Here is a 26,926-nt window from a genome sequence, read left to right as displayed (position 1 = left end):
TGCAGTGCATGTAGATAGGGACAGCAGCTATAAAAGCTCTTTATACATTTTACCGAGTAACAGGTTTATGTCTACTTCTGCTCTTAAAGCGAATGCGCAATTGTCGGTTGTTTCGACGTGTTCGGTTTCGGCCCGTACTTTGTGTTCAGCCTCGCGACTAACCGCGGCCTTCTCTAAAGCAGGGCCGGTTATAACAGCACACCTCTCTAGTTTATGCACCGTTAGCGTCTGTCCAATGCAATCTGCTAGATTCGAAAAAGATTTTAATTTCTTTGTCAGGATGGTTGAAACTTTCTTGGCAACGTCTTCTTCATGGCTGAACCGACTATATTTGATTATCTGTGTATGTCAGTAAAAGCACATAGAAAAATAAGCTGTCTTGCGCAGCTTTTAGTGAGATGACGCAATTAGCACAAAAAGCGGATATGGACAAAAGGTTATATTTAAAATTGGGTCGCATCGTTTTCAATTTTGCGCTATGGGTATCGACAGCCATGCTAAGGGGGTCTTTTTCGAGCCATCCTTTCCGTCCACTCGTAGTAACCGGCTCTCCAAAGTGTCGTCACAGAACTAAAAGTACTGCTAATAAAACTACAATATAAAAAACTAAAAGATTTTCTTGTCTTGTGGTCACATCCACCTTCTTCTATGATCGAACGACTATAAAGGTCTTTTTAGGAAAGGATTTCGGCCTAGTGATTTCACTATCTATCGTCGATTACCAATGCCGATTTCCTAATAAAACGTATATTTTCGACAGCATGAGAGCTCTCTCTTCCTAGTACTTCGCGCTCTCATTTCGGAATACGATTCAGTAGTCAGCAAACTTCCCTTCGTTCCTGCGGCATTGGTCAGCTTTCCTTTGAACGCTAGCATACGTTCTGAGAGAAACAACGTGCGTACCATTGTTTTGGCTCAACGATGAACAGATATCTAAACACCGCACTTGTCAAGGGTTCCATTGTCTAATTAATCCACTACTTAAGCATTGTAAACCCTAGGTAGTCACTTCATAGAAAAGGATTACGTAATAGGTCTGCCTTCTAGTCCGCTCTACGAATCGTTTAAATCTACTTTACGCCTTGAATTATCAATGTCGATGATACTGGAAACAGAAGAAACAGTATAAAGAAAAGCAAATAAATATAATCTATCTTTATCATGCTGCTTTTTGAAAACCCGTACATCTTAAAATACGTTGTAAAATTCTCAGATCTTCAATTGTCAGCGGGATGATTGCTTTATCACCGATTTCGTCATAATGCTTCCAATTTGGTAGAAACGGAATACATATACAAAATCGAATTGCTCATCCTTTATATGACGACCTTCCAAGCCATCTATTGAAATTTCCTAGCATTTGATTTCCAGTCCTTAAACTACTGGAAAATAATAAGCTTGAGGTTTGTAACACTATAGCCCTGCAGGAGTTCTAGTCTGTCCTTGTTGCTAAGTGTGACTGTCACTTAAACCTTGTCGCATGTTTGCTTTATCAGGCATTGTTGGACCCGTCGGCCATATGGATGGAACGGTTAGATATGGAGGCGTCTCTTGTACTGTGAGCGCAGGAATATCTTCACCGGAAGCGCTTTTCGGAACAACGTTATCTACAGAAAGCATACCGACCTATTGCTAACTAGTAACTTGCACACGAAACTGCATGGGTAAGTCTTGGTAGGTCCGTGGTGCATAGGTTTCAGTCAGCGGTTCATATATTTACCTGCTGAGGAAACTATAACATTTGTAGGATGTTCGTGTCTTCTTCGCGTTCTATGCACGATTCAAAGTTCAGGGTAATATTATGTAGAAATCAAAGACAGGATTTACTTTTCAAATTACAATCGATTCCCCAATTTACAAATTTGAACAATTTTTAATATCAAATTTTAGCATAAAATCTATCGTTCGATATTTTTTTTTTATACTGGGTGGGTGCGTCTGAGTGTGTATGAGTGTCCAGGAGCGAAAAAAACATTTGTGCGAACGACGTGTATTCGTTTAGGATCTGCATTTCCTCTGGATTTCGACTTACCGACATATCTCTAACTAAATACCCATATTACGGAATAGGCAAAAAAGATGCAATTAGTTTACTTACACGCTGCAGATATCAGGAAGTTCTTACATATTACTAAATGTTTCCGATTTAGATCTTTATGCCAGTGGAATCGAAATCAATATTTTTGTATATGAAAAATATAAATCTCTTTGCCTTTGTATTCGTTTATCCGTATAAGATGGCTTACGAAAGGTGTTGTAACATGATTTATTGGATGCTCGTTGAGTCTTACTCCTGAGTGCGCTGTATATTAGCTAAATATTTTTATTAAGACTTATCTTCTTCATGATATTGCGGAAGTTTTACCCAATTGCGTTCTTTTGATAGCCACATCCAATTGTTTTTTCTTCTTTTAAAAAAAGTATGTCCCACTTTTTCTTTCAGATTTAGAGATCAAATAATAATTAGAGTGATTGAGAATTCATAAAGAGAACCGATGTAGAAGTTGTGACTAACTACAATGAGAAAACCAAGTACGTACAGCAGGAATTGCAAGAACCGTTTAACAGAGAAACGCGCGTATTTGCTAACAAGGTGACGGGATGATAATAACCCTATAATAGGTCGGTATAGCTTAAGTTATGTAGCGCCTAGTGATATATTTTGAAGTCTATCATTCATTTTTTCAGGAAGCATGACACATAATATGGAGACACATGGTTGTCTAGGCAAAGACGGGGCGATTGTTATAGGAGAATGGACGAAAGAATTGCAACAAGGTAACTATATTGCTGGAATATTTTTGTAGGAGGAAAAGCAGCAGATTGCGGAAAAACAAGTGCTAGGGAGCTGTATTTTGAACAGAGTGTATGACTATAATAGAGTATGGAGCACCCGGCATAAGGTAATAGATTTTTTGAAATAGAAAAATTCAATTACGAAAATTAGATGACTGCTATGCTTCACAGATGAAGTTCCTCACATCAATAAAAAAAAAAAGGAAAAAAGTTAACCCACAAAATATGTAACGTATGCGATCAAAATAATGTGATATATATTACATATAACTATGGAGAAGAACTAGAAGAATGTTCAACACAAAGTCTAAAATTGCACTTTTAAAAAAAATTTCTTACGTACTTCATATAATATTTATGTATGCGTTTGTTAAACTAGAAGTTTTTGAGAAGTTATATAGAAAGCGAGCGACTACGGATTCAAGCCACGCCAGTCGTATATATATTATTCATTAACTGAATAAATTTTCAAAAACAAAAGCACTTTATTGAAAAAGTGTTCTGTGATAAAAAAAAAAAAAGTTTTATATCATGAAGCGTGCTCAGAAACAACTAGGTTTATTCCAACATTATGCCTAGCGTTGTAAGCGGTTCGTTCACTGAATAGTAAAAATTGACGGTCTGCAAAATAATTTCAATAGATTTCGTTATTCTATAACTGAGCTTCGTCTAAGCTTAGGCCATCAAAAGCAATTCCAAATAAGCTGAAACATTTTTTAACCAAAATTTGTTTTTGAAAAACTCAAGTTCTATAGAAGTAGCATTAGTAGTACTTTTACAAGCTGTTGAATATGAGGCCTTTAAGGCCTAAGCATGTTCGTCCACTATTCCGTTAGGCCTCACGACTCGCTCGTAATCTGGCCTAAAATAAACTAATCTCAACACATATCTCCCCGGTAAATGTTATGCATAAAAACTTTCTTGTATCTCTTTTTGTTAACTGTTTATTTAAGTGCTATATATTTTTCTGGCTAGTAATGTTCTTGGGCCTTATAACGGTTATGTAGTAAACACCTTTTCGAATCGGCCTTTTCAGAGAACTTTGCATAGCACCCTACACAAGCCGCAACAAAGGAGTGACGACTGCCAACTGCTCGGGTTCTACGGAGAAGATATTCAGGTTGCTAACCCTGTGATAACAGTCAGCACTTAAGAATAACCTAACGCGTCCGGGTGCGAAAGAATAAGCTAACGCGGCCAGGAGCGAATCCTTAAATAGGAATGGTGTCTTAGCTCCACACATATGCTCCCATCGCTGAATGCTAGGCGGAGTAAAGCCCATATCAATATGCATAATGCCCTACCTCACAGTACTCGTTTCATACAAACAGGACGACTGAAATGGTCAAGAAATAAAGAAAGGAATATCTGCTAGGCAATCAATAGCAGCACTCAGGAGAGTCACCTAGGGCCCCGGTCTCTCTATGCTGAGCTTTCTGTCTTTTCTGGCAAACGTAGTTTGCCTATGCAAAAGCTTGCTGTGATGACATTAGAAAACTTTCATTTTTAAATATGTGTATCAGATGAGCGCCTAATTATTAGGATATATTAGTATAGTAAAACTTTGTAGAATGTACACTTTTTGATATTATTTCTCGCATTCTGTTCAAGGGTATTGTATTTCGCTGGCTAAATATATGTCACTTTCGTAAATAGAAGGCTGTACTGTGGTTCGAATATGCTTGCTGTTTAACTAATACAAGCCATGCCCAAAATCGATTGAAATCAATATTAGAACTCCATAAAGATTGCAAGTAAAAGATGAGCCCTTTCCATCAATAATAAACAGTTAACTTCGAAGCTTGTTTTTACTCTCTACCGCGCCTTGTGCAAACAGTTCTCGCTTCAAGGAAGTAAGATATTGAAAGTCAGATTATGAATTATCTTAAGCCTTGATATAAACCACCTTCACAAAACACTCTACTGATACAACAACATTCGAATACATCGCTAGTGCGCCATAGTGCTGGAATGATCAAAGGCTACTGATCCCTTATCCCAACCCGTTCAAAAAGACGCGCCAAAAATCTGTGGGAGACATTATCCACAGGTAACGATGTATACAAACCAAACGCTCGTCGTCAGCTATAATAATAGTACGTATGACCGCAGTGCACTTAGTTTAAGATCATAGTTTAATCAGTAAAGGCTTCTATTCTACAATGTTGCGAATTGATTACTCTTACTAGCATTATCGCTCAGTGAAAACAGGCTTTTCAATCAATTCTCAATACTAGTAAGCGAAATCTTTGTTGATGATTTTTCTAGTTGCCGAGTTGAGAGCGAAAACTCCGGAATCGGCGTTACAATGTAACAGAAAAAACGACTAAGGTTTCGTATTAGCCTTGGGCCAATTAACGTCATAGCATAATGGAACATTGTCTTGATAATTTGACGGGGAGTATTTCTGATATCTGTTACTATTACGTATCCCTTGAAAGGTTATCCTAATACAAACTGGAACTAAGCAAAACGAATCAAGCTTTTGTAATGCAAAAGTGTCTCATCCGATATGTATCACATTTTAGAATTTCTAAGCACTTTTAAGGTTCAGCGTCACTAACGAAAAAAAAACTGGATACAAGTCAGGGAAGATGCAAGCGTAGTTACACTTACCTGGAAGATAAAAAAAAATATGCTCTGCCGTTGACAGGAGCTGTAGTAAATTTCAAAAATGGATATAATCTGTTACTTCGGAATGCCTGTTTGACAAGCACGCAATAATAAAATAAAATAAGGACAGAAAGTGCTTTACTAAATCTAACCTTGTTCTAGGCATTCGGAGGCCTGGAAGAAGGCCACGCTGGCTTCGTAAACTGTTTGGAGGCTTTGTACCTGTCTCTCTCTTGCACAGCCTCGTCATTTTCGATGTCTGTCGGAGGTCTTATCCGGTTACCACAAACGCCCCATTATTTGTACTGTAACAACTCATTAATCTACGTCTACGTGAGGATCAGCTATAATTTTCAATACGATTTTGTGTATGAAGTTGAGACTGAAGAAAAAAACATCGGTACTCCGATTGTTTAAACCTTGCTTTACATTTGGGGAAGATGATAGCTAATTTTTTGCGACACCAAATAAAACGCTCTCCGTTCTTAAAATAGAGTTCAGAAGCAGGTCACATCGATGTTTGCTAGGTATATAAACATAATTAGCTTGCCAACGGCTAATGTGATGGACGATAGCCAAAATACTGATATTCCTAAGTGGATGTCAAGTCGACTAATGGATTTATGGAGTACTCAACTCGTTTCTATAAGAGATTTGTACAGGATTGATTATATATGTTCATAAAGTACTTGTGTAGAAGACCTGAAATTTAAATTATTTGTATAGACAAGGCGGACATAAATTCAAACCTTATTCGAACTACACTCCGTTAGAAATTCCTATTTAGAAATCATTCACTCATATCCAACGTCATATTTAATATTCTATCAGTGTTTTTAGGTGTCTAATGTAGAATGAATCTGCGTTAGATGCCAAGAGCCTATTACTGATTGGTAGCAGTCCTTTATGCTTTGCTACGTACATCTCAATATAGAAAATTCAATAAAACTCGATACATTATTCTACATAATAATATTAACAAAGTTGATAAAACGTTTACACTATGACAATAGACATGGCATTCAAAACTGAGCTGATAATTTCCAAAGTCTTAAACAACAAAACCAATACAAATAAAAATTTAAATATTACTCATATTCTATGTTCTTCTTAGTTCAACTATAAAAAAAATGTTACCAAATAAATGTCTTTAGGAAGCCATACCCCCATCTGATTCTAGCGGTACGTTGTGATTTTGCCACTGGCCACCATTTTGGGACAGGGTCGTGGAACACTTATACGTGAAGTCCTCTATAGAGACAGCAGCGTTACATGAAGCTGCGAGTAGATTTCTCTGTTTTGCTCAAAACTTTCGCGAATAACTCGTAAGATGCTTCCCAGTGTATCACTTTCGCCTATATATTTCGACTAGTCACAGAAAAAAACTCAGAAAATGACTTGTTACCAAGTGTGCAGCTACCCCCCACCCCCAGACACAAAGCTGTATGAGTCAATTCTCATCAGTTAACTATCCACAAAGCGGTCACACATGATGCACCATGTGTTCCACTGACTTCCACATTTCCTAAAATTATAAATTAATAATCCTATTAAAATTAACTTACTGAGTATTTAAGGCGAATCAGTTCTTATTAATCAAGCGTTGTAAAAACGTTCAGCTATCTACTTGACAAAAGTTATGATCTCATTGAATTCTATATGGTGAACAGCATAAAAAAAAAGTAGTAGAGATAATCAATGATCTTAATAACTTAACAAACCGAAAACCCCGATGTTTATTAAAGTAACCGATTTCTATGAAGCTTGTCTTGCTACATTTGTGAAAAACAATTCTTTACTCTTACTAACGGGTGTATATATCGAAGAACGTATAAAACGACGTGTCCATACCATATGACCGTTCTTAAAAAAATCAAGGCAGCGTGACTGTAACCTGGCCACTTACCACCTTGGCGATATATACCAACAAGTGCCATATATGAATGCTATAAAAAAAAAGCAATCGAAGTGTTGCTATGGCAACAGTCTTATCGACCAATCTGGAGATTCGAATTTATCGGTACCTAAAAATCCTTGAGGGTGGGCCGCACGTAGCCCAGCATGATTCAGCTAATTAAATTATTTAAGTTTGAGATCAAATGCGGAAATTATGCCTTAATGGGTGATCGAAGACAAATATGAGAGTTGGTGCGGAAGAAGAACCGATTTGGTTACAATTAGCGCTGCTTCGGGGATGGATTCTGTAAGCGGTTGACATTTATGAACTTTTTTCATTTTAACTGATTGATCGAGCTAGCTGTTGCTATTCTATATACAACCGGACATATACATGCATCGTTAATCCTAAAAGATAATGCAATGGCACTCGATGCCGTTGAAAAGAGAAATTTGTGTCTTTACGGTCCTTACATTTTCCTGACCTTCGACGAACTACGTCTGGCAGATGATCGTTATTGTTCGTTCACTTGGGAGTACTTTCAGACATACCTTTACAGAAGTATTTTCATGTGTGTTCTTTGTATCTTATACATGATCTCACTTCCGAATCTACCAACAACACGAACCCTGTTTATACGTGGCTTATATTTGTACGTATATATGGAGAAGCACGCGTCTACCATAGATAACAATGTAATTTGTTAAAATTTATAGGTTATTACCGTTAGTAAGTCAATAGTGGGATTCACTTGTTGGCTGTTTTTTTCTCAGAGTATTAATTTCACGGTAATGTACTAACATCGTAGACAGAACACTTCGACGAGGTTAAATATAAGTTATGGGTAAGCCTTCGCTCAGGTTGTTTTCAAGTAGATTCATTTATATATATTGTGCTTCTCATGCATTCCTAACGCTGGCATATTCCCCATTACAATCACTCGTTGTTGCTGTGGCAGTCAACGCAGCGGTTCTTCACGCTGCGAGTAATAACTTTGCCGCCAAATGAATACTCATGGCAGGCTCAATCCTTTGTACTTAAAAGAGCCTAAGACGCCGAAAAAAGCCCCAAGCGCCAGCTGGTCTAGCCGCTATCCGGAAGACCAAAGGTTATGAGATGGATTCGCACAGCAGTCACACACGTTCAGTAGAAGGCGACAGCTCACTGGAATGGAAACACTATTGTCGGCTAGTGGAAACGTGTGAACTAAAAAAATGTGCATAAGAAAATTGCATCCACACTATATCTATATATATATATATATATATATCTCTGGAATATTGTTAGTAGTAGTGCTCCCATTAGCGTAAATTGTAATCTTGTATTGCACGGATGTGACTGGCATGCGAATCCATCGCGTAGATCCTCATTTCCCGGATGCTGATCAATCCAGTTGGTGCTCAAAGTGCTTCTGGCGTTTTTGACTAGCGGTCCACGCTACTCTGCCAGAGAGAGAATAGCGTAATCTTATAGATATCTATATATTTGATATGCAGGTTGTTAGATGCACATAAACTCCTTTTCTTTTTTTTATTTTTTTTTATTTTAAATTATGAAACATAAAGTAGTATGTCGAATAAAGCGCATGTTACGACATAACGTAATAACGCATAGTTTCGTTGTGATAAAACATCTCCGCAAAACTCCTGCCGTTAAGATCCAATAGCTGCTGACTTTGCGCAGATTTCAAGTATTACTACTGCGAGGTTCAGCGTGACTGCATCTCAAACCCATAAGAACGCGAATGGCTCTAGATCAGAAAAAGGACCAGAATGAATACGCGGCATTAAGTAGAACCTGTGTTTTTCTCTCTTGCCTGTAGTTAGTTACCCTCCAAACTTACAAAAAGCGTATGCACACTATTCTCAGTAAGCAGCCTGTCTATGCACGAGCTAAGGCGTTCCGAGGTGTTTTCGAAACTGAAAGAACCCGTGTGCGTCCGTTGACTGTACGTCTGTGCACATAGACGCACGCACGCACGCACGCACGCACGCACAGTCAACACAAATGGAGAACTTTGCCTAAAGACAAACGGAACACTAAATAGCCGAAATAGCACTAGCCGTTTTTATGTTAAAATTGAAGCAAATATCTTTATATTCTAAAATAACATTACTAAACTAGTTTTTTTTTTCTTGTTTTCTGATAACATCGTAATCCCATCACTTAAGAATGTCTGTGTTTCTGAACGAAAAACTGCTACAAGCTACTTGTCCATCTCTTTATTGAAACTCTATTAGGAGAGCTTTCTAACGACCGAAACTGATAATAGACGAATGGTACAAGATGTGAGCTATACAGCGATTTCTCATCCAAGTTTATTCGATTTTTGCATTATCATCGTCAAAGGCAATGTTCCGGTGAGTTTTTTTTCAGTAGCTTTTTTTAGTTGTGAACAGTAAATGTCCAAATCAGTCCTTCTCTAACTCGTAACTTTGGACCGGGCCACAGATTGTCAAGTGCTCTTTCATTTGCACATTATTGCCTCGCGAAGTCCACTTTTCATCATCACCTGTAATCGATCAATTTCAAAAATTTCCTTGCGTCTCTGTGGAATTTTGCAGATGGAAATGCGATCTAATAAATCATTTACATCAGTCCGTGTACCATTCAAACATTGAGCTTTTCGTCGTAAACTGCTTTCGTGAAATTATTGAAACGTATTTGATGATGGATACTTGGTTCCTTGCTGATATTGTGGCCACTTACGTGTCGATCTCAATCTCTTTTTCGCAATCATTTATCGGCTTCTTCTGTAGTTAAACGAGATTATAAACAATTTTAACATCGATATCTGCAGAGCAAAAGCGTTTTTAGGCGTTTTCTTTCGATAACTCACTACGACCACAAACAGCACAGTCGTTATAAGCTCGAGCAGCACTTTGGTTTTTGTTAAAATTTAGAATTGTTTTTCTAAAGAAAATTTCACGCATCTGTCACACTTGAATGTTAGCTACTTTACGACTTCTATTACTGCCAGACGTTAACACCGACGCGACGTGACTATAGTATATAATTATATATCTATATACGTGATATTTAAAACCATTTAGTTACAATAATAGATAATCCAATTTATATAGACGTTGGAGATATAAGCTGTCTACTGATTTTAGGAGACTGATATGGTTATCTTACATGACCACAACGAGTTTGGCAGTTTCGCCGTTGGCTGATTCGATGTCACGTTTTTGTTTGTTAATAAGTCTGACCTTACACGCTGACTTTATGACTCTTCATGACCTGTACGGGATATAAATCTTGAACAACAAAAGAAATATATACGTAAAATTAAGTCTATAGCATTATGTTCCTTAAATACACACGACTACAACATTAAACCTTAAAAAAACACGAGTAATCGAGGGTAACGCAAAATCAAAGAGATAATATCAATGAGAATTTCTGTTTCCGTAACCCCGTCAAACTCAACTGTAATATTAGAGTGAACTTTCCGTGTTGTACACGGTTTATGTGCGGATCACATAGTCTATACTCTATTACAATCTCAATTTTCAGATTGTTTAGGGAATGCTGCATGAAATGTAACATGCTTATGTATCGTCCCCTAGACGAGCGCGACATCAATGCGTCATTACGGAGATTAACACAAGAACCGCAAGAATAATGGTTTGGGTTTAAAAGCGATTTACTTCATGAGTTTTTGATACGAAGAAGAGTTCTTTTTCTTCCTTCCACTTTTCCATTTTCTACTTCTGCCTTTCGTTTGCTGTCCAAGCCGTACTGCATGGATTCTGACAATTCTCATTTGGTGATAGCGTAATTGGTAACGTACTTATATGCTAATCATGCAAACGTGTTGTGGTTTGCGTTCAATTTGTGCTGCTAATCGAACGCCTAACAGCCATACCGGACGTAGGACCCGAAACATAGAGAGAATAAAAGTTTATGGAAGTTCATGAAGTCGCTAAAACTTCGTAGGGTTAAGTATCATGATCACTCTGCAGGGTTTTAGGCTTCTTAGGGGCCTCATATTATCAACGATCTGACTCAGTTTAAGTCTCTGCATTTTCTTCAGCAGCAACTTGAACAGCAACTTCTAATCAAGCACCACTGGAGATGTCCTCTTACCAAAATTCTTCTATAATGGGCTGACCATAAACTAAGTCTTACACAGAGAGCTGTCATAAGAATTTCGTTTTCTCCGGAACCGATTTTGTCCAGTAATAACTTGCTTAGGTTCCCGCTGTTCCGCTAAAATCATGCGCAGCATACCTACTTTCGTTAATGCTCCATATATTTTCCAGTGCCGTAACTAATTCATAGCTTTATAGAAACTTCGTAAGATGATTGAGTCAGAGTTTAGCTCAACGGAACCCGCAGTACATCGTCATCTGCTTCATCTGGCCGTTTCGAGCGTGCTTTGTGGCCAATGTAAATCCTCGCTTTGATGTTCTAAAAATATTTTTGGCTAATGCTATAGGGTCTTTTCGATTTCACGCTTAGCTATTCATGTATCGGCTACATTTTTCTAGCGGACTAATATTACGGTAAGACAACAGCGTCGAATGTGCGATGCTTCGATCGATCACATGACTTAATCATACAGATAACTGCTGCTAACGGACAGACAAACTGTGAACAACGTAGCAGACGCAGTACCATTCAGAAATTAAGCGCGCCAAGTTTCAAACAAAATGCTTAGGATTAGATGAGATGACTTTCTAATCGACCTGTTCTTTGATAGACGTATGTGTATGCGCGAACCACTTTGAAAGGTCTAATTCTTTTATGTGTTTTGCGCGTAAATCTTATTTAAGGCACTATAGTGGAACGATGGGTTAAGAAAGAATCGGTTTCCCTCCCAAAATATCAATTTATTTCATTCCGTTTTCTTCTAGTCTAATTGAATGGCTTAATACACATAAGATTTTCAAAGTTGAACTTAGTTTTGTTATATCGATGTAACTGTATTTGGTTCGGGAATTGGGTCTAGACCGCGCAGGCTTGAATCTGCTCAAGTCAGATTCGGAGAAATAACATAATAATATTCGCTGTGTTTGTGTGGTATGGATCGCGCAGGCGGAAACGTGTGAATCTCAACATCTAAACTGAATTGTAAGTATAAACCTAGATTATTATTATTTATATTATTATTTAGTGAGATGTACCAGCAGCTAGTGTACCTTCATAAGCGTGTGGTATAGACTTTTTTGTAGTTCCGATATATATATATATATATATATATATGTAATACGTGTATATGTATAATACGTATGCGTCTTAGCATAAAAATGAGAGCCTGTCCCCTTAGAATCTTACTCCGTGTCTTTCCTCTTCCATAAATTTGGCTCTTTTAGAAACTTTCCATCTTTTGCCTCTGCTCTTCGCCTCTGTTCAACCTTCAACTAAACTGACGTCAACATGTTAATATATGCGTGCAAAATGTGTACTTTCTGGCAGAGTATGTGTGCGCTACCGACCCGCAATACCGTGCTTCACTGAACATCTCTAGAAAACAGTGGCACTCGCAGACGACATCAATTTCAACCCAGCTCTACATGGCTTAAGGCTTCCTGTTGAACTGCAAGGTACGCCGACGCAATGCTGGCGTTGCGAGTCTGTTATGTGCAGATCTCAAGGGACCCGTTTGTCATAGTATATAGTTTTTTTGCGCAGACACCCGTAATCACAACGTTCGCCGGTCAGCTGCTGACCAGAACCTCATTTGACCTGAACACCTCCGTACCGTTACTACAACTGCTAGGTTTCGTTTCTGTTTATGAGGGCATATGGAGCTTTTGTTCTACAGCCCCGTGTGAGCATTAGCGATGCTCTTGGTAGACGACAGGGGAAATGGGTTACCTGATGAATCCTACAAGTCGGCCCGGTTGTGACAGGGATTTGTGTGTTGCTTAACATGAATACGAGGCACGAATTAGCATGGCAACTATATGCAGTGTCCCCGTCCCCACGCGCCAGGCGAGGATCACCATAATTAGATGAATCAAGTAAGGTAGCTGCCAGAAGCAACAAATTTAACGTGTACCAAAGAGTCCGTCTAGATGTTGGAGGATTGGAAGACCTAGTACCTCTGTTTCATGAAATGCTGCCAAAAAGGCCTAGTCGACAACCAAGAAAGAGGACAGCTTTTTTGGGGGCTTGTTTTGTTGCCCGCTCTTTTGGAATCATCACGACTCAAGCCAAGCCGCAGCCTGCTTTATATCCGCATTGCCGAAAAATTTTATCTATTGTTAAAACGACTGTGTTTTGTTTGAGCGTGAGATTTAGCATGAGTACTCCACAATTAGAATATTAAGTATCATAGCAAATAGATAATATAACTCGAAGGAAAGGTCCAAGGAAAACTTTACAGCCCCGTTTACTTAACGGTTATTTAGTATTTCCCGTTGTCTGATACCTGCTGCACTTGCAAGACACGACTTATTTTTATATTTGAACGTTCCGCGAATCTTCATTAATTAGTCTACTGGGCGGTCATATGTAATTCATACATACTACAAATATTACACTGAAAAGCATTACTCGAATCAGTTGAAGCGAACCTTTTCAGGACTCCGACACGAAATGGATGTATCAACCTGACTGACCCAAAAAGCAATCCCTGGAAATTCCCCAGAATTGTAAGCTAGCGCATCGATACTTCTATCATAATGGGTCTTTTATTAGTACCAAACACATCGAGTGCACACTTCATAAGCATATGTGTGTACATATGAATTTTTCTCTTGGCATTGTAGAGCACGCAAGGTCATGCGTATCCAACGAAGATCATCCGCAAACAAACACTCAAAGATACCCTTTTGATAAGTAACTCTCATAATCATAATATACATATACTCCTTCGGGCCCATAGTTCCAGCATTCCAGAATCAGAGGAGGCCTACAGAAAGCTAATGCCTAGAAAAAATATAACATGGAGATTATGATAAGAAACGCATACATTCATATACGGTTTCTCTTTGCTCGTAATCCATATATACCCTACATTGACAATTTCAGCAAGGCTTCATACCCTTTCATGCTGAGTGAGTAAGGACTTACGCTCCACTTTCTGCTGCTGCTTTGTCCTTTTGCCTTTTAAGGCCTATCCAATCTTGCTCGGTTGTCGGCTGCGGGATTTGTGGGGTGCCTATCAAACTGTCGACAGATCGCACAGTCCAATACAATGATGTTAATGCTTATTAACAAGAGTACAGACAACTAATTCCCTGTTCGGTCGCTTCGACTTCAGACACTTAATTTATGTAGCGTGTTTCCAAATAACGGCGTCCAACTCTGTTTCTGCTCGCTTTCTTCTATTTCATTTACTCTTAAATGGGCCGAGTGAGACAAGGACATTTCCGAGTGATATTTTGGCAAACTCAGCTCTGTACTTCTATTATTAGTAGCTCTTCTCCAAAACATCTTGTCCATGTAGGTAAGCGTATGTCCTGTACGTATCTCATTGATATATATATATATATATATTTATAAAATAAATCTCAAGCCGACGAGATGCAATTCGAAGAATATTATTTTGATCATGCGCTAGAAAATAGGATATGTTTAGTCGCTTAAACATTAAAATGTCGCTATAGCGCATAGAAAAAAAAAAAAAAAACTGTTATCTTTACCAACTTTCTAAAAAACAGACATATAAACTATAATAAATTTATATATCCATAAACGTTATTCATATCATACAACATTAGATTTTCTTTGGAAATCGTTTGTCTTGCCAGAGTGTTACACGCACGATATTCGTTACCCGAACAAACATAGTCTATGGAATACTCACACATACACATATATATACTTTAATGTTCTTTTTGAGCGTTGGCTATTAATTTTCACCGCATCGAAATACGCTAAAAAGTAGCAAAGCCTATTTATCCATATACGGCTACGGCCTTTTTCAGCTTTTACTTAGAGGCGTTTGAAGCGTGAGCTTAGTATTGTCAGCGCTGAATACCCACTGACATAAAAGAATAGCGATAATGACCACATACAGACACTAGTTTTCCAGCAAATGACGTGCCTGGAGGTGCGTGGGGTCATAGGGTACTTAAATGCTTACAACATATATTATCCTTTATATCCTTTCAAGATTTTCTAGTAAATTCTATTACCTACATTTGTGAAAGGCTAAAAACGCTGATTGTGGTGATCTAAGCGTTGTCGATTAGCGTCGACTGCACTTTTCCTAGCTTCAAAGTTTTGTGTGGCCACATCGGCAACACGCGTCTGTCTGAAGATGATTTTGTGAAAACTTCTGTACGGTAAGCACTGAATGAAAAATGTTTTTGTTTCAAAATGTCCTAACGACGCATTGATAATTACTTTTATGATGTGGCAACAGAATTTTTGCGTCAACCGTGGGAAGAGATCGCTACCTGTAAAAATTGATTTTTCCAAGCTGTTAGCCTGCGAATTTTTATCAGCTCGTTCAGAGAGAACTAGAATCGGTCATTTCGAATGAATGCTGCGATCTGTTGAAGTTTTCAAACCAAGTTTAAGCTGGTTCATTGTTTACCGACAGGGCACGTTTTAGTCCGTTAACGTTAGTTATGCGTCAGAGAGTGCGGGAAAACTTCGGAGATACGACGCCTACATTTTGGTCATAATCAGACCTTTGAGCATCACACTGCTTACTTTCGACATCTTCAACTCGACTTTAAGGCTAAAGAAAAAAAGCTTGAGCTGCTAAGAAACGCCACTTTAAGCAAGGCAGATTGAAACCAGTGTAAAGTAATCTACTGAAAATTGACTAAGCAGATCATTATCTGTTCATATATTTTCGTTTGTTTGGTGCCAATTTCCGCTTCTCAGCTGCAAAAATTAGTGCGAGGCTGGCTGAAACGGCACAAAATCCTTAGTTCCCTCCCTACCTTTGTTTTTCTGTTCTACATTTTTATTAAAGAATTATCATCGAACTCTAACCATTTGAAGCTTGCGAAAGCGCAAAAAGCTCTTCACCACATTAGGAAAAATAAACACGAAATAATTTTATTTAAATCAATCAAATTTAACGCAACGCTTCCATTCGAGGTTTTAGAATAGGTTAGCTCCATAGACTGACCAGCGAGAATCGAGCAAAATCAATAGCTGACTTCGCATCCACCTCATTCATATATATCGACTGGCTGAGTGGAACATTATTCCCTACAGCACGTATCTAAAACTTCTCAAACATTTGGGATCGAGCTCTAATATCAGCTGAGAATCAGTAGGCTCTTTTGTACTGCTATCCTGAGCCCCGCACGTCTAAAATTCGATTCCAATTATAATTACAATGAAAGATCCGACTGGACATAGGATAAAAGCAAAGTTTACGCACATACGAGTAACATATACGGGCCACTGCTCGTAAAGCTTTCGTAACTTAAAGATGTGCTGGAGAGAAGCCAGGTCCACTACCGAACAATGTCTTTATGTGTACCGTACCCTTAACAATGTCGTGCCTACCTATGCTCAACATGCAGATGTTGAAGTAACGAAACGTTCTAACGGCCTGTAAAGTGCCTAGCTTCTGCAAAAACAGCAACTTTCGATATTAATAGTAACTTTCGGTTGGGCATAGATGCGCACTGACGTGTCCGGTTTAATTCTTTGCGCTAACTTCAAGAAGCTGTACGAGGCTAGGTAGGCGCTGTATTCTGTAGCCTCGCAGCATTTAGGGTAAAAGCTCGCTTCGTTCGGGAACATAAGGTCCACAACTGTCCAAAGAGAAGTTCGGACTTCATTTATTGTTGCTTGTTAGTCCAAAAAGTTTTTATTTGAGAAACTTACTTAACTAAATACGAAAGAATGGTCTATAAAAACTATAAAGCGATGATTTACTGTCTACCGAAATGCATAGTTCCAAGTTCAAGTTGTCGTGGTAATTCCGGGGCAATACTTTACACCAACTGGTTTCACTATCCGTATCAACTTGGAGAAAATTCAGTCATTTAGGAACCATCTAACAACTTGGATGGATAACCTGCTGATCATTTGAGTGACTATCTGGTAACCAGCACATTTGATAAGTTAATTATCATGATGATTTTAGTATCCCCAGTGAGCCCGTTATTTAGTCAGCAAGGAAGATAATTCACAATTTTTTTCCAACTTAAGTTTGTCTTGCAGAAAGACATTGGCCTACTTTTTCATTATTTCAATCGTGTTGTTGTACCTGTCGTCGAATATAACTTGAATAATATGTAATCGATATCGCACTATTTAGATTTCGGAACGCAATACACAGGTAAGATAACAAACTCATCATTTCCATAGGTGGTCTCAAGTACTGTGGTGCAACAGAAAAAGAAGCTTTCGGGTAATGATTGACTTCGATTACACCTTCCCATGCCGAACCCCTGTTACGAACACACTTCTGTTAGGCGGACCTAAAATTTACTAGAACAGAAAATGTAGTCAGATGGACCTTATAAGATGGAGCTAGTTAGTAGTCGCATGAACGCGTTCGCCATAGAAAAACTCCTAGTTCATCGATCATAATCAAATCTATATGTATATCCGATTAAAAAATGGCTAACTGGGAGTCCCGTAGGCTATTCACGGTAGCTAGGTGTGCTGCGACCGGACCTACTCTTAATTTTTGTTAAAACCCTTCGTAAAAAATGTGTGCGCTCGATCAATTGAATTGTGTTTATTACCAGAATTTATTAGTCACAGTGAATGTGATGCTTTTCAGCTAACATTACGTACTGAATCATTGCTTTAGCAACACTGCACTATATTTTAGGATCGGACATTTTTTTGCGGAAACACAACAAGTACATTAGCATTCTGCTAGTACCTTTTCTCCGGCTATCGGTGTAGTTAGACATTGTCCTGACAGTAGACACGTTCTCTAAGGTATTTAGCTATGAAAGCTATAACATGTTATGGTTAAGGTACAGAATCTTCAATTGAGGTCTATATAAGTTTCCTCTGACCGTGTGCATGAATTATTAGAATAGCAATGGGTAAAAGGAAAACCGATAATTAGAACACTAGCTTAGTGGAAATCCGCCGAAAATAACTGAAAAACTAAGTAGAGGAATAACTTATTTCCAACCTCTTCGAATTTGTACCAAACGCATATACTGTCGATGGTAGATCGATTGTGGAAGTATTCATTTGGCATACTCGATATGTGAAGGATTATCGAAAGTAACTGAGCCGGTGTGTTGAGAAGTAAAAATTTATCTGGCGAACATACAACTATAGGATTACGGGGTATCATTTCTCGTTCCATATCTTCGACGCATGATAACAGCGTTTCATACATATGGTAAAAACCAGAAATTAAATACAGCATCGCAAACGCGGTACAAATAGTCGAGGTGTTTTACTGGGGCCAATCGACTAATTTAGGAAAGATGTATCACTTCAAAATAAGACGCTAACACAACAATATATTTTTTAACTCAGCTCAGACTCCACAGGGTCATATCTCATCTATATCATTTGGAATATAATTTTCCATAAAGGTCACAATTAATATTTGAACAGTTTTTACAAGGCCTGTTTATGTGTGATAGTCTTGACTCGTTATCGCCAGCTTTTAGCCTCGGATTAAATGGGGTAAAGTGTTAAACTCGGGTTACGAGTTATCGGTACTCGTTTGCCGATAATGGCTGTATTCCCGCATCAGAGATTATTCTTCTCGAAGCTTTAGGCTCGCTTTTGCGTTAGGCACGAGACCTAGCTAAATTTCTTCAAGCTAATTTCATGTACAACTATATATATATATATATATATATACCAAGGTAACCCAAGCGTTGATTAGAATGTAAAAGCTAAATGGCTGCACACAGTACTCGTATAGTAATTTACACGAGCGGGTTTGCGCCGCTTTTGGCAACTAAAAAATAACGTTCCCTAATGGAGTTCCCTAAATTCTGTCGAAGTAAACGATGTTTTCGTATCGATATTACGTAAATTAAAACATGATTCGTGTTCAAATGGCGGAAACTAGGCACAATATTTTGGTAGGTGCAACATAATTTCAGTAACGACTGGGCATGGAAGTAGTTACATTGTACGAATGGAACTTTCATGTAAGTTGCCCTATGACAAACAATCACTTAGGTGCCTGAACAGAAAATGTAATTCGGCTTTCACGTATGTGTGCTTCTAGCCGGGTACAGCTTTGTGCTTTATGTTCATAAGAAGGCTATCGGTGGGAACGTTGTTAAAATTTGTTATGCAGTGCACATTGCGGTCGCAGAGGGTCTAATATATGTAAATATTTAAGTGGGTTTCGGGGTTATTTTTCAGGCCCCTGTGGTCCAGTATTCATTCACGTACGATCTAATATGCATAAATCTTAAGAGCAGCTATGCATTCTACACTTTTTCGAGATTCCGGTAAAATCTTTAAGGTATATAGGAGATCTCTATGTAGATATCTGTTTAAATTAACGTGCTTACACGAACACGTCAGACTCTGTGCGTCGGCCATAGTATTGTCTATAAGAAGAGCCGTTTTCAAATGAAACTCTGATCCCTAGTTTACCCAATTGTCCACAATTAGAGTGATAACCAGGTAGCAACCTAAGCCTAGACGAATTTATCTTGGTCATACCATTTTTAGATACTTTTGGTATATCGCTGCTACGACTGAATGGCCACCTTACAACTGTCCATACGTGTAAACCAACTAAAGCGTAGATAACGCAGTTGACAGGATGCCTACGCCTTTTAACCTTAAGCGCCTACCAGCTGACAGGCAACATATGCGCTTTAGGATTGTACGCAGTTCAAGATGTAGCTGCGTAGGGATGAGGGCTAGTATTGAGTTAATTACACTCGAACCGAATACGGACCAATCAAACTTACAAAGTATGGACTAAAACTGCTATAAATTACTGCGTTTTTTTTTTTTTTTGTTTTTTAATAATTCGCTAGTTTATGACCATTTTTTGAGCTGATATGTTGAGAATGTATGCGTATGGTGTATGTGTTTAATAATATGATCAATGCGATTCTACAAACGATTCTCTTTTGTTTACCATGAGCTTATTATTGCCCATCTCAGGCAGTGATAGCTAGTAAAATGTTTTCTCTATTCTCGGAATAATCATGTATGGTGCTGATAAATTCTGCTCGATACGCCAGCGACAATGTGAGGACAACTGATATTAATGTTCTGAACAGATGTCTCAGTCTACGAATACATTAGGTAATCAGTTAATTTCTTCGAGGTTCATTCCCTATCTAACCACAAAAGCAATTACGTGATGACAGCGTGCCACTGGAACGGAAGTACTACCGTGAATTGATTTCCTAAGCAGCCCTATTGTTCGGAAGTTGCTATGTCTCCACCACCGCTTCTTTACTTTTCTTTCTTTTTTCTTACTAACCGGTCGGAGAATTGGTCACGTTGGTCAGAGGCTGTGTCATCAGAAGGTCAGCCCGGTTGGCACACTACGACATGCCACTATCGAAACCCCGAAGATCAGCAACGGTCGCTCGCCGTGTTGGCCCCATTGAGAAACTGCTATTAAGGACATTCTGAAAGCCAGTAGGTCGACAGAAGCTCATTCAGCAGTAGCAGAGTCTTTCTAGTTTGGTAAAGCGTAGAGTGAGGCGTGCGTTGTTGTGGTTCGAACCTTAGGTTCAGTCGGGAAGTGGCGGCCGCTTGGCGCTCTAGTCTGGGCCTGGGAATGCAGTCTCGGCCGGGCACCACCTAGAGTAATAGGGCGCCCTCGGCTAGGTTCAGGCCGAACCTGCTATTCTTGCGAAAGCAAAATACCCAAAACCTTCAAAGGCTAAAAAACAAACAGACCGACACTGCGTAACTGCGAATTCGAAAGAATTTTCTATTATTGCCGCGCTATTTATTGCGTTAAGTGACTGATTACAAATCCGTGAGTTTAATCTTCAATGGTTTTATCGCTGTGGACCATGTGAATGAAAATAAGTAGTCCGATCTAAGCAGGTGAAGAATATATGAACCATGAAATTTCAATATTAGAATGCGCTGAAGCTTGAGCCGTATCTACGACAGGATAAGATTCGAGTATAGTCGAACTAGACGATTTAAATTTGGTGTGTTTATAGCTGATTCGACAATGCCAGGTGCGATCAACTCATCCAGAAACTCCTCATTGTTGTGTACGTTTAAAGGTTTAGCGCTGCTACCAATTTTAGCCATCTCCGCTACTTCTGCTGTAACTATCAAAGATGTGCAGGTTCCGCGCTACGTGGAGAACGCATCAGCCAGCATTGACTTCACATGCGAATTCGTTCGCGGAGAGATGGATGAAAATTTGGTCTTACGATGGGTCCACTCCGGGGACCGGTCTCCCGTATTTACGTGGATACCAGAGCAAGATATATTCCAAGTTTTCGGCGTCTTCGAGGGTCATGTTTCCGTTGACGAAGCACGCAAGATGTCCTCCACAAAAAGTGAAGATCTGACAAGTAAATTCGGAGTTCGTCTACGACAGCCTACAACTGTACACGAAGGCACCTACAAGTGTTACGTCACGTCGGTAGCAAACAGTGATGAGCGTGACCAACAACTCATAATCTACGTGAATCCTCGTGACACGAAACTGTACTACAATATTGAACGACATATGATGACCTGCCGTATCCAGGGCGTCTACCCAGTTCCCAAAGTGATTCTCTATCGTTCGTCGAAAAAGGGTGACCTTATCGAAGAAACTAAATACGTGAAACGAGAAGATAAAAAAAACGAAGATGGTACTTACGACATTGTCGTGAGGAAGTATATAGCACAGCCTCCTCCAGAACGTTTCGAATGCTGGACAGTCCTGGACGTCAATTATAAGGTGTTAGCTAAGGCACATTACACGCCTGGTGAAGGCTCCATTTTGGAGAATGACTCTAGTGGAATAGAGGCAGGACCTAATGGACGCTTCATATATCTAATCGTTTTATGGATAGCACTAACCGGAACGCTTACCTTACTGTTGACGTTATAGAGACACGTAACATTAAAGATTGCCAAATAAATCTAGGTCTATTTATGTAAGCAATTTATTTGTTGTGAGCAATTTTTGTTTGATCATTTGTTGTTATAATTTTGAATATCTGGATTAAAGGAGGCGTTTAACTTCCAGATATTTTGAACTTCCCCGGATTGCTGTGAGAACAAAAATAACTTGGTGTGAGTCACGTAATAGCTTATTGTTGGAATAGACCTTCAGGTGCGGTTTAATGTCTCGAAGTAGCTTATATACCGTTGACCCAAGACGAGAACCTTACATTTTTACATTTGTTTCCCTACAAAGAATTCAACTAATCATAAAACTCAATGAATGAGAAACTAGAACGCTTGAAGATTGTAATTACGGTAACGAACTATTCGTAGCTTCCGTTTTTTCAAATACGGGCCTGAAAGTCCGATTCGAAAACGTATTTGCAGAAACGGAAACAAAACAACCGTAACGGCTATAGCTACGACCTACGAAATATATTTCCACATGTTTCAACTAGTTAGCGGTTGGGCATATCTAGGCGCAGGTTCCCTCAACTAATTTATGTCATTGTAAGATGCTTCTCATTTAGACTCACTTCCAAATCCCATCCGGGTCGTCCACCTAAATGCAGTCTCCACTGGATTTAAGGCAAATATGCCTGGGTTTTTTTCCTTGTCTTCCAAAAATTTCAAGAGCCACAAAACAATCGCAAGATAGAATCCCAAGTAAACATGTTAGGTTTTTACATCCTCTTTTATATTTTACAGGGCGTAATTGTAATTTTTCCTCGAATCGTTAGAAGTTGATGAGGTGGGGAAGCAAGAAAGCAAATTTATTGAGATGTCAAAAGTGCTATTAATGTAACGGGGTATCGAAACTACGTGAACATCCCAACAACGCTAAATCTAGCGGGACGAGTAGTTGGGGTCCTATATGGTTTCTGGCTGCATATACAAGCAATTTATATGTTACGATAGATGTTATAATTATACGACTACTTAAAAGGAACGACCGATAGTCTCCTCAAGTAGTAACGGAGTATTGCCAGTGTAAGTGACTGTAACAGAGCTTTAGGTTACGTTAGATATGATCACTAAGGCCATAGGGTAGATGAACTGTAACGGGATTATTGAAATATGTTGACTCAGAAAGATAGAATTACTGTGACAGGATAGCTGCAACGTTATAACGTAATGGGCGCCGCAAGACCTTGGAAGAGTCGCACCCGTGAAGCTGTAGATCCCCGATCAAACTAAGGTGAGGTAACCTGAAGAAAATTCACGTAGGCTGACTAAATAACGGTATAAATATAATGGGTCAAGTGGAAGATGGTAACTCTTGGCCTGACAGCATATTTTTAACGTACAATCAGCTGTCTGCGCAATGCCTAATTTTTTTCAGCCCGAAAATGTCTATTCAACTTAGTTTTAATTCGACATTTGATATACGACATAGCTAAGAAGCCTGGTGTTGTATAGTTGTAGTTGAAAAGTGGCTCGGAAACTACCATTTCTTCAGCACATATGACCTTATGAACGTACAAACACATGAGCCTTATTTGTGTAAGAGGTATAACGAGCTTTTGTCTTGGACAGCCCAGGTGTCTATAATACGGCAAAAAATAAGCTAACAAATCACTTGTAGACTATATCATTTAGACAAGTTAAATTCTATCCTTCCACGTTGCAGAATGAGATTAGTAGTTATCGAGGAATCCTGATTGGTCTTGATAGTGTTCTATTACCTTGTCACCGATACTAACAGATTTCAATCAACCAAGTCCGCTTCATTTGAAACACTGAACAAGTCGTTTTTCGGAAGGTAGATTTTCATAAACCTACGTGTTTCGTTACGTCGAAACATTTACGTCATTAAGACTGAATGATTGGTCAACATTCGTACTCAATATTCATTTAATATACACACAGCCATTTACTTACAGTTAGGGAATACTCAACCCACAGGTTAGGGAAATGCGCTGCCGTATACCGTTCATTTCCCCAGGCGAAACGGTCGCAGAGAACCGTTTCGGGTAGCTGTAACCCGTGATGAAGCCCTGAAAGTATGTATTACGCTTTGCGTTTTTCTAGGCCTTATCGGCGTTGCATCTTGATACCCCGTCATCCAGATTGTCGATGACGGCTATACGCTGCTGTTAATGGACCCTTGAATTTAAACAGTGTGTTCATTTCTGAATACGTGAATAAACGTAGCGAACGACACGTTCGCAGGGTACGGTCACTACCGCAATTGTCTAGAATATTTAAAGCTTTGACGGATTTCATACCGTATACTAATAAAGGTGCTGGGAGGATAAAACGTTGAGAGCTAGCTGCATCTATTTGGCAATTTTTCTGATATTGGGGCCATAATCCTTCGCAGCGTAGTCGTATCTAAAGGCCCGCACTACGACCACAAAGAGGAAAAAGCACTTAACTCGTGATAAAACATTACATTTAGAAAGCCGGTTGACGTTGATGAGATGTAGGTTCGCTCAAGGAAGTATTAGCAGTGATTGACCGACCGTACGTGACTGCCTGGGGTCTAGTGGTATCATAGAGTCTTAACGTCAGTAATTCTTCAAGCTTACGAAAAACTGAAGATGACAGGCTGGAGCTGAACTAAATTCCTTTAAACGCTCAAAGGAACAGGTATCTCTGCTAATAAGGCATACTTTTTTACTAAATAAGCAAATTAAAAAATATATGTATACATTAGTTCGATTGGCTAGGTGGAATGGGTATGCGCCAGTATGCATGCCAAAGTAATTACGTTAGTAGCCATTAATTTATGAAAGACGTGTCTTTTCTAACTAACAGTATCATTATTTAGTGTAATGGCTTTTGCACTCTCAATTCAACGACTTGTGTGGATTTTTTAGCGAGGGGGATCGCCCAAAGACAATTCGTCTCCCCCCAATTACCCAGCCAATTGCCTTAGCAAAAATAAGGGGGGCGTTTGATTATTTCACAAGGAAGGCGTGGGTACGTCTGTTGTGTCTATCGTTACCTCGTCATATATATTCCTGTATATAAATTGAAATTGGTGTCTAAAAATACAGATGGTCCCTGTACGCTATTCATTTGATAATATATGGTAAGTTGGTATTTACTCTTCTCATTTGAAGCCATCATTTTTATTGATACTTGTAACCGTTGGTGTTGTTGTTGTTAATTGAAAAAATATGGGTGTTATCCTTTATAACGCAGCGTTGGTTGTTAGCCTATTGCAGCTATCTAAACACCGTATTCGTCTTCTGATGTAATGAAATAGACAATGCATTGTCAAGTTTAAATAACGCAAAAAAATGTCCTGTACAGGCATGTGTAGCTTTATTGAGACGGCGAAGCTAGAAGGAGCGCACCGAATGCTAAATAATTGATTGAACGTGTGTACTACAGCGACGGCCATGTGGTAGTAGTAACTTCAAAATGGCGCCAACAACAACAATTGAATATATCAATTGTCCTTTGCTAGCAGTTTTACAAGTTTTTTCTTTTTTATTACAAGCAGTTTGCAAAGATTTTACTTAAACGCAACATTGATTGGGAAATGTTCGTTGTAAACAGTTTTCCGGCCATCGTCTGCACATACATCTAGCCCACCTTTGAAATAGCGGTAGAGGTTTTTTCCTTACGTCCCATTGTTTGTGGACTGTTGTCGAGCACTTTACTTCAGCTACTTTAGGTTGCCCCATTATAGCACTCGAGCAAAGTTGTTTCACATGATCAGGCGGACCATCCGACGTTCGATGATTAGCCAGTAATCTTTTGTTGGCATCATTTCGCCCAGATGGCTATTTTTATACTCGCGACGTGTAAGCCACTTCGCAGTCATACTCTTCAGGAATGGTCTAAATTCGATATTCTTTTAACTATAACAAATAGGCTGACCTACTTGAGATAGAATCTACAATAGGATAATTCGTTCTGCACAAAAGAAACTTCTCGAATACAGTCGCATGATACGTGCTATTTAGTGGTACGACTTTTATACAAAGAGGATTCAAAACGAGGACAAAACGTGTCGGAAGAATCCTCACCTAACCTCCATTGTTTCCCTGAGAAAGGATTTCCACTAAAAAATGCCCGCATCGCAATCGTCAGAGTTTTACTTGCTATTCCAAATAATTCCACGCCATTTTTATCACCAGCATCCTGCCAGTGGACGAATTTACAGGATTACTGAAACGGCTCTCATAAAAATATGGAATGGCGTTTTATAAAGGAAATATGTTTGAGGTAAAAGCAAGGTTTTCAAAATTCCAAGATAATTAAAAGTCTGCTGATTTATTATTTAGATCGGCTAGAAATGAGGTAAAGGTAATCGTCCAGCTTTGGAACTAGCCAGCAAGTCCATGGAAAGGCACCTCTCGTAGTTGCGATAGGAACTTGATAGGTTTAACACTGGCGGTAGAAACAACAGCTTCGTATTCTAAGGAAACAGTTAATCGATCCTTCGTTGATCTAACTCCTTTTTGTATGTGCACTTCCTGCTATTCTAATTCTGGTTTATTGTAATATTTACGACGGCAACACGTTCGTAGTCGTAACGTTTAGCTCAGATACTCGCTAAAAGAAGCGACGATCTTTCTGTACATGTTTGTCAGAGCTTCTTCTTTCTGGCGTATACTTATATCTATGGCGATTCTACTCTGCGCAATAAACAGTTTGAATTGAACCCACTTACGGAGACATTGAAAAAATGGAACGACCGAA

The 26,926-nt window shown here is 38.9% G+C and overlaps 1 protein-coding gene and 1 long non-coding RNA gene across 3 annotated transcripts; both read left to right on the top strand.

Moving 5' to 3' along the window:
* Positions 1–9,296: 9,296 nt before the first annotated feature.
* On the top strand, positions 9,297–13,706 carry LOC111266330 (uncharacterized). Its single transcript, XR_002684041.2, has 3 exons — positions 9,297–9,666; positions 12,350–12,385; positions 12,731–13,706. It is a non-coding gene; the product is annotated as an uncharacterized LOC111266330 (long non-coding RNA).
* A 7,134-nt stretch (positions 13,707–20,840) lies between these two features.
* Positions 20,841–22,269, top strand: LOC111266234 (uncharacterized). Of its 2 annotated transcripts, XM_022843661.2 has the most exons (2): positions 20,850–21,128; positions 21,388–22,269. In XM_022843661.2, the coding sequence occupies exon 2, from the start codon at positions 21,519–21,521 to the stop codon at positions 22,209–22,211; it is 693 nt and encodes a 230-aa protein (XP_022699396.1). In that variant the 5' UTR covers positions 20,850–21,128; positions 21,388–21,518; the 3' UTR covers positions 22,212–22,269. The 2 variants fall into 2 exon arrangements, with proteins under 2 accessions (XP_022699318.1, XP_022699396.1); XM_022843583.2 differs by having other exon boundaries at positions 20,841–22,269.
* The last annotated feature ends 4,657 nt before the right edge of the window (positions 22,270–26,926 follow it).

Source organism: Varroa jacobsoni, unplaced genomic scaffold (assembly GCF_002532875.2).
Source record: "Varroa jacobsoni isolate VJ856 unplaced genomic scaffold, vjacob_1.0 scaffold_11, whole genome shotgun sequence".
Classification (NCBI taxonomy): Eukaryota; Metazoa; Arthropoda; class Arachnida; order Mesostigmata; family Varroidae; genus Varroa; species Varroa jacobsoni.
This window is presented reverse-complemented; position numbering and strand designations above follow the sequence as displayed.

Excerpts from the sequence above, each read along its gene's own strand:
- LOC111266234 (XM_022843583.2), top strand. The coding sequence starts at position 21,333 with ATGCCAGGTGCGATCAACTCATCCAGAAACTCCTCATTGTTGTGTACG.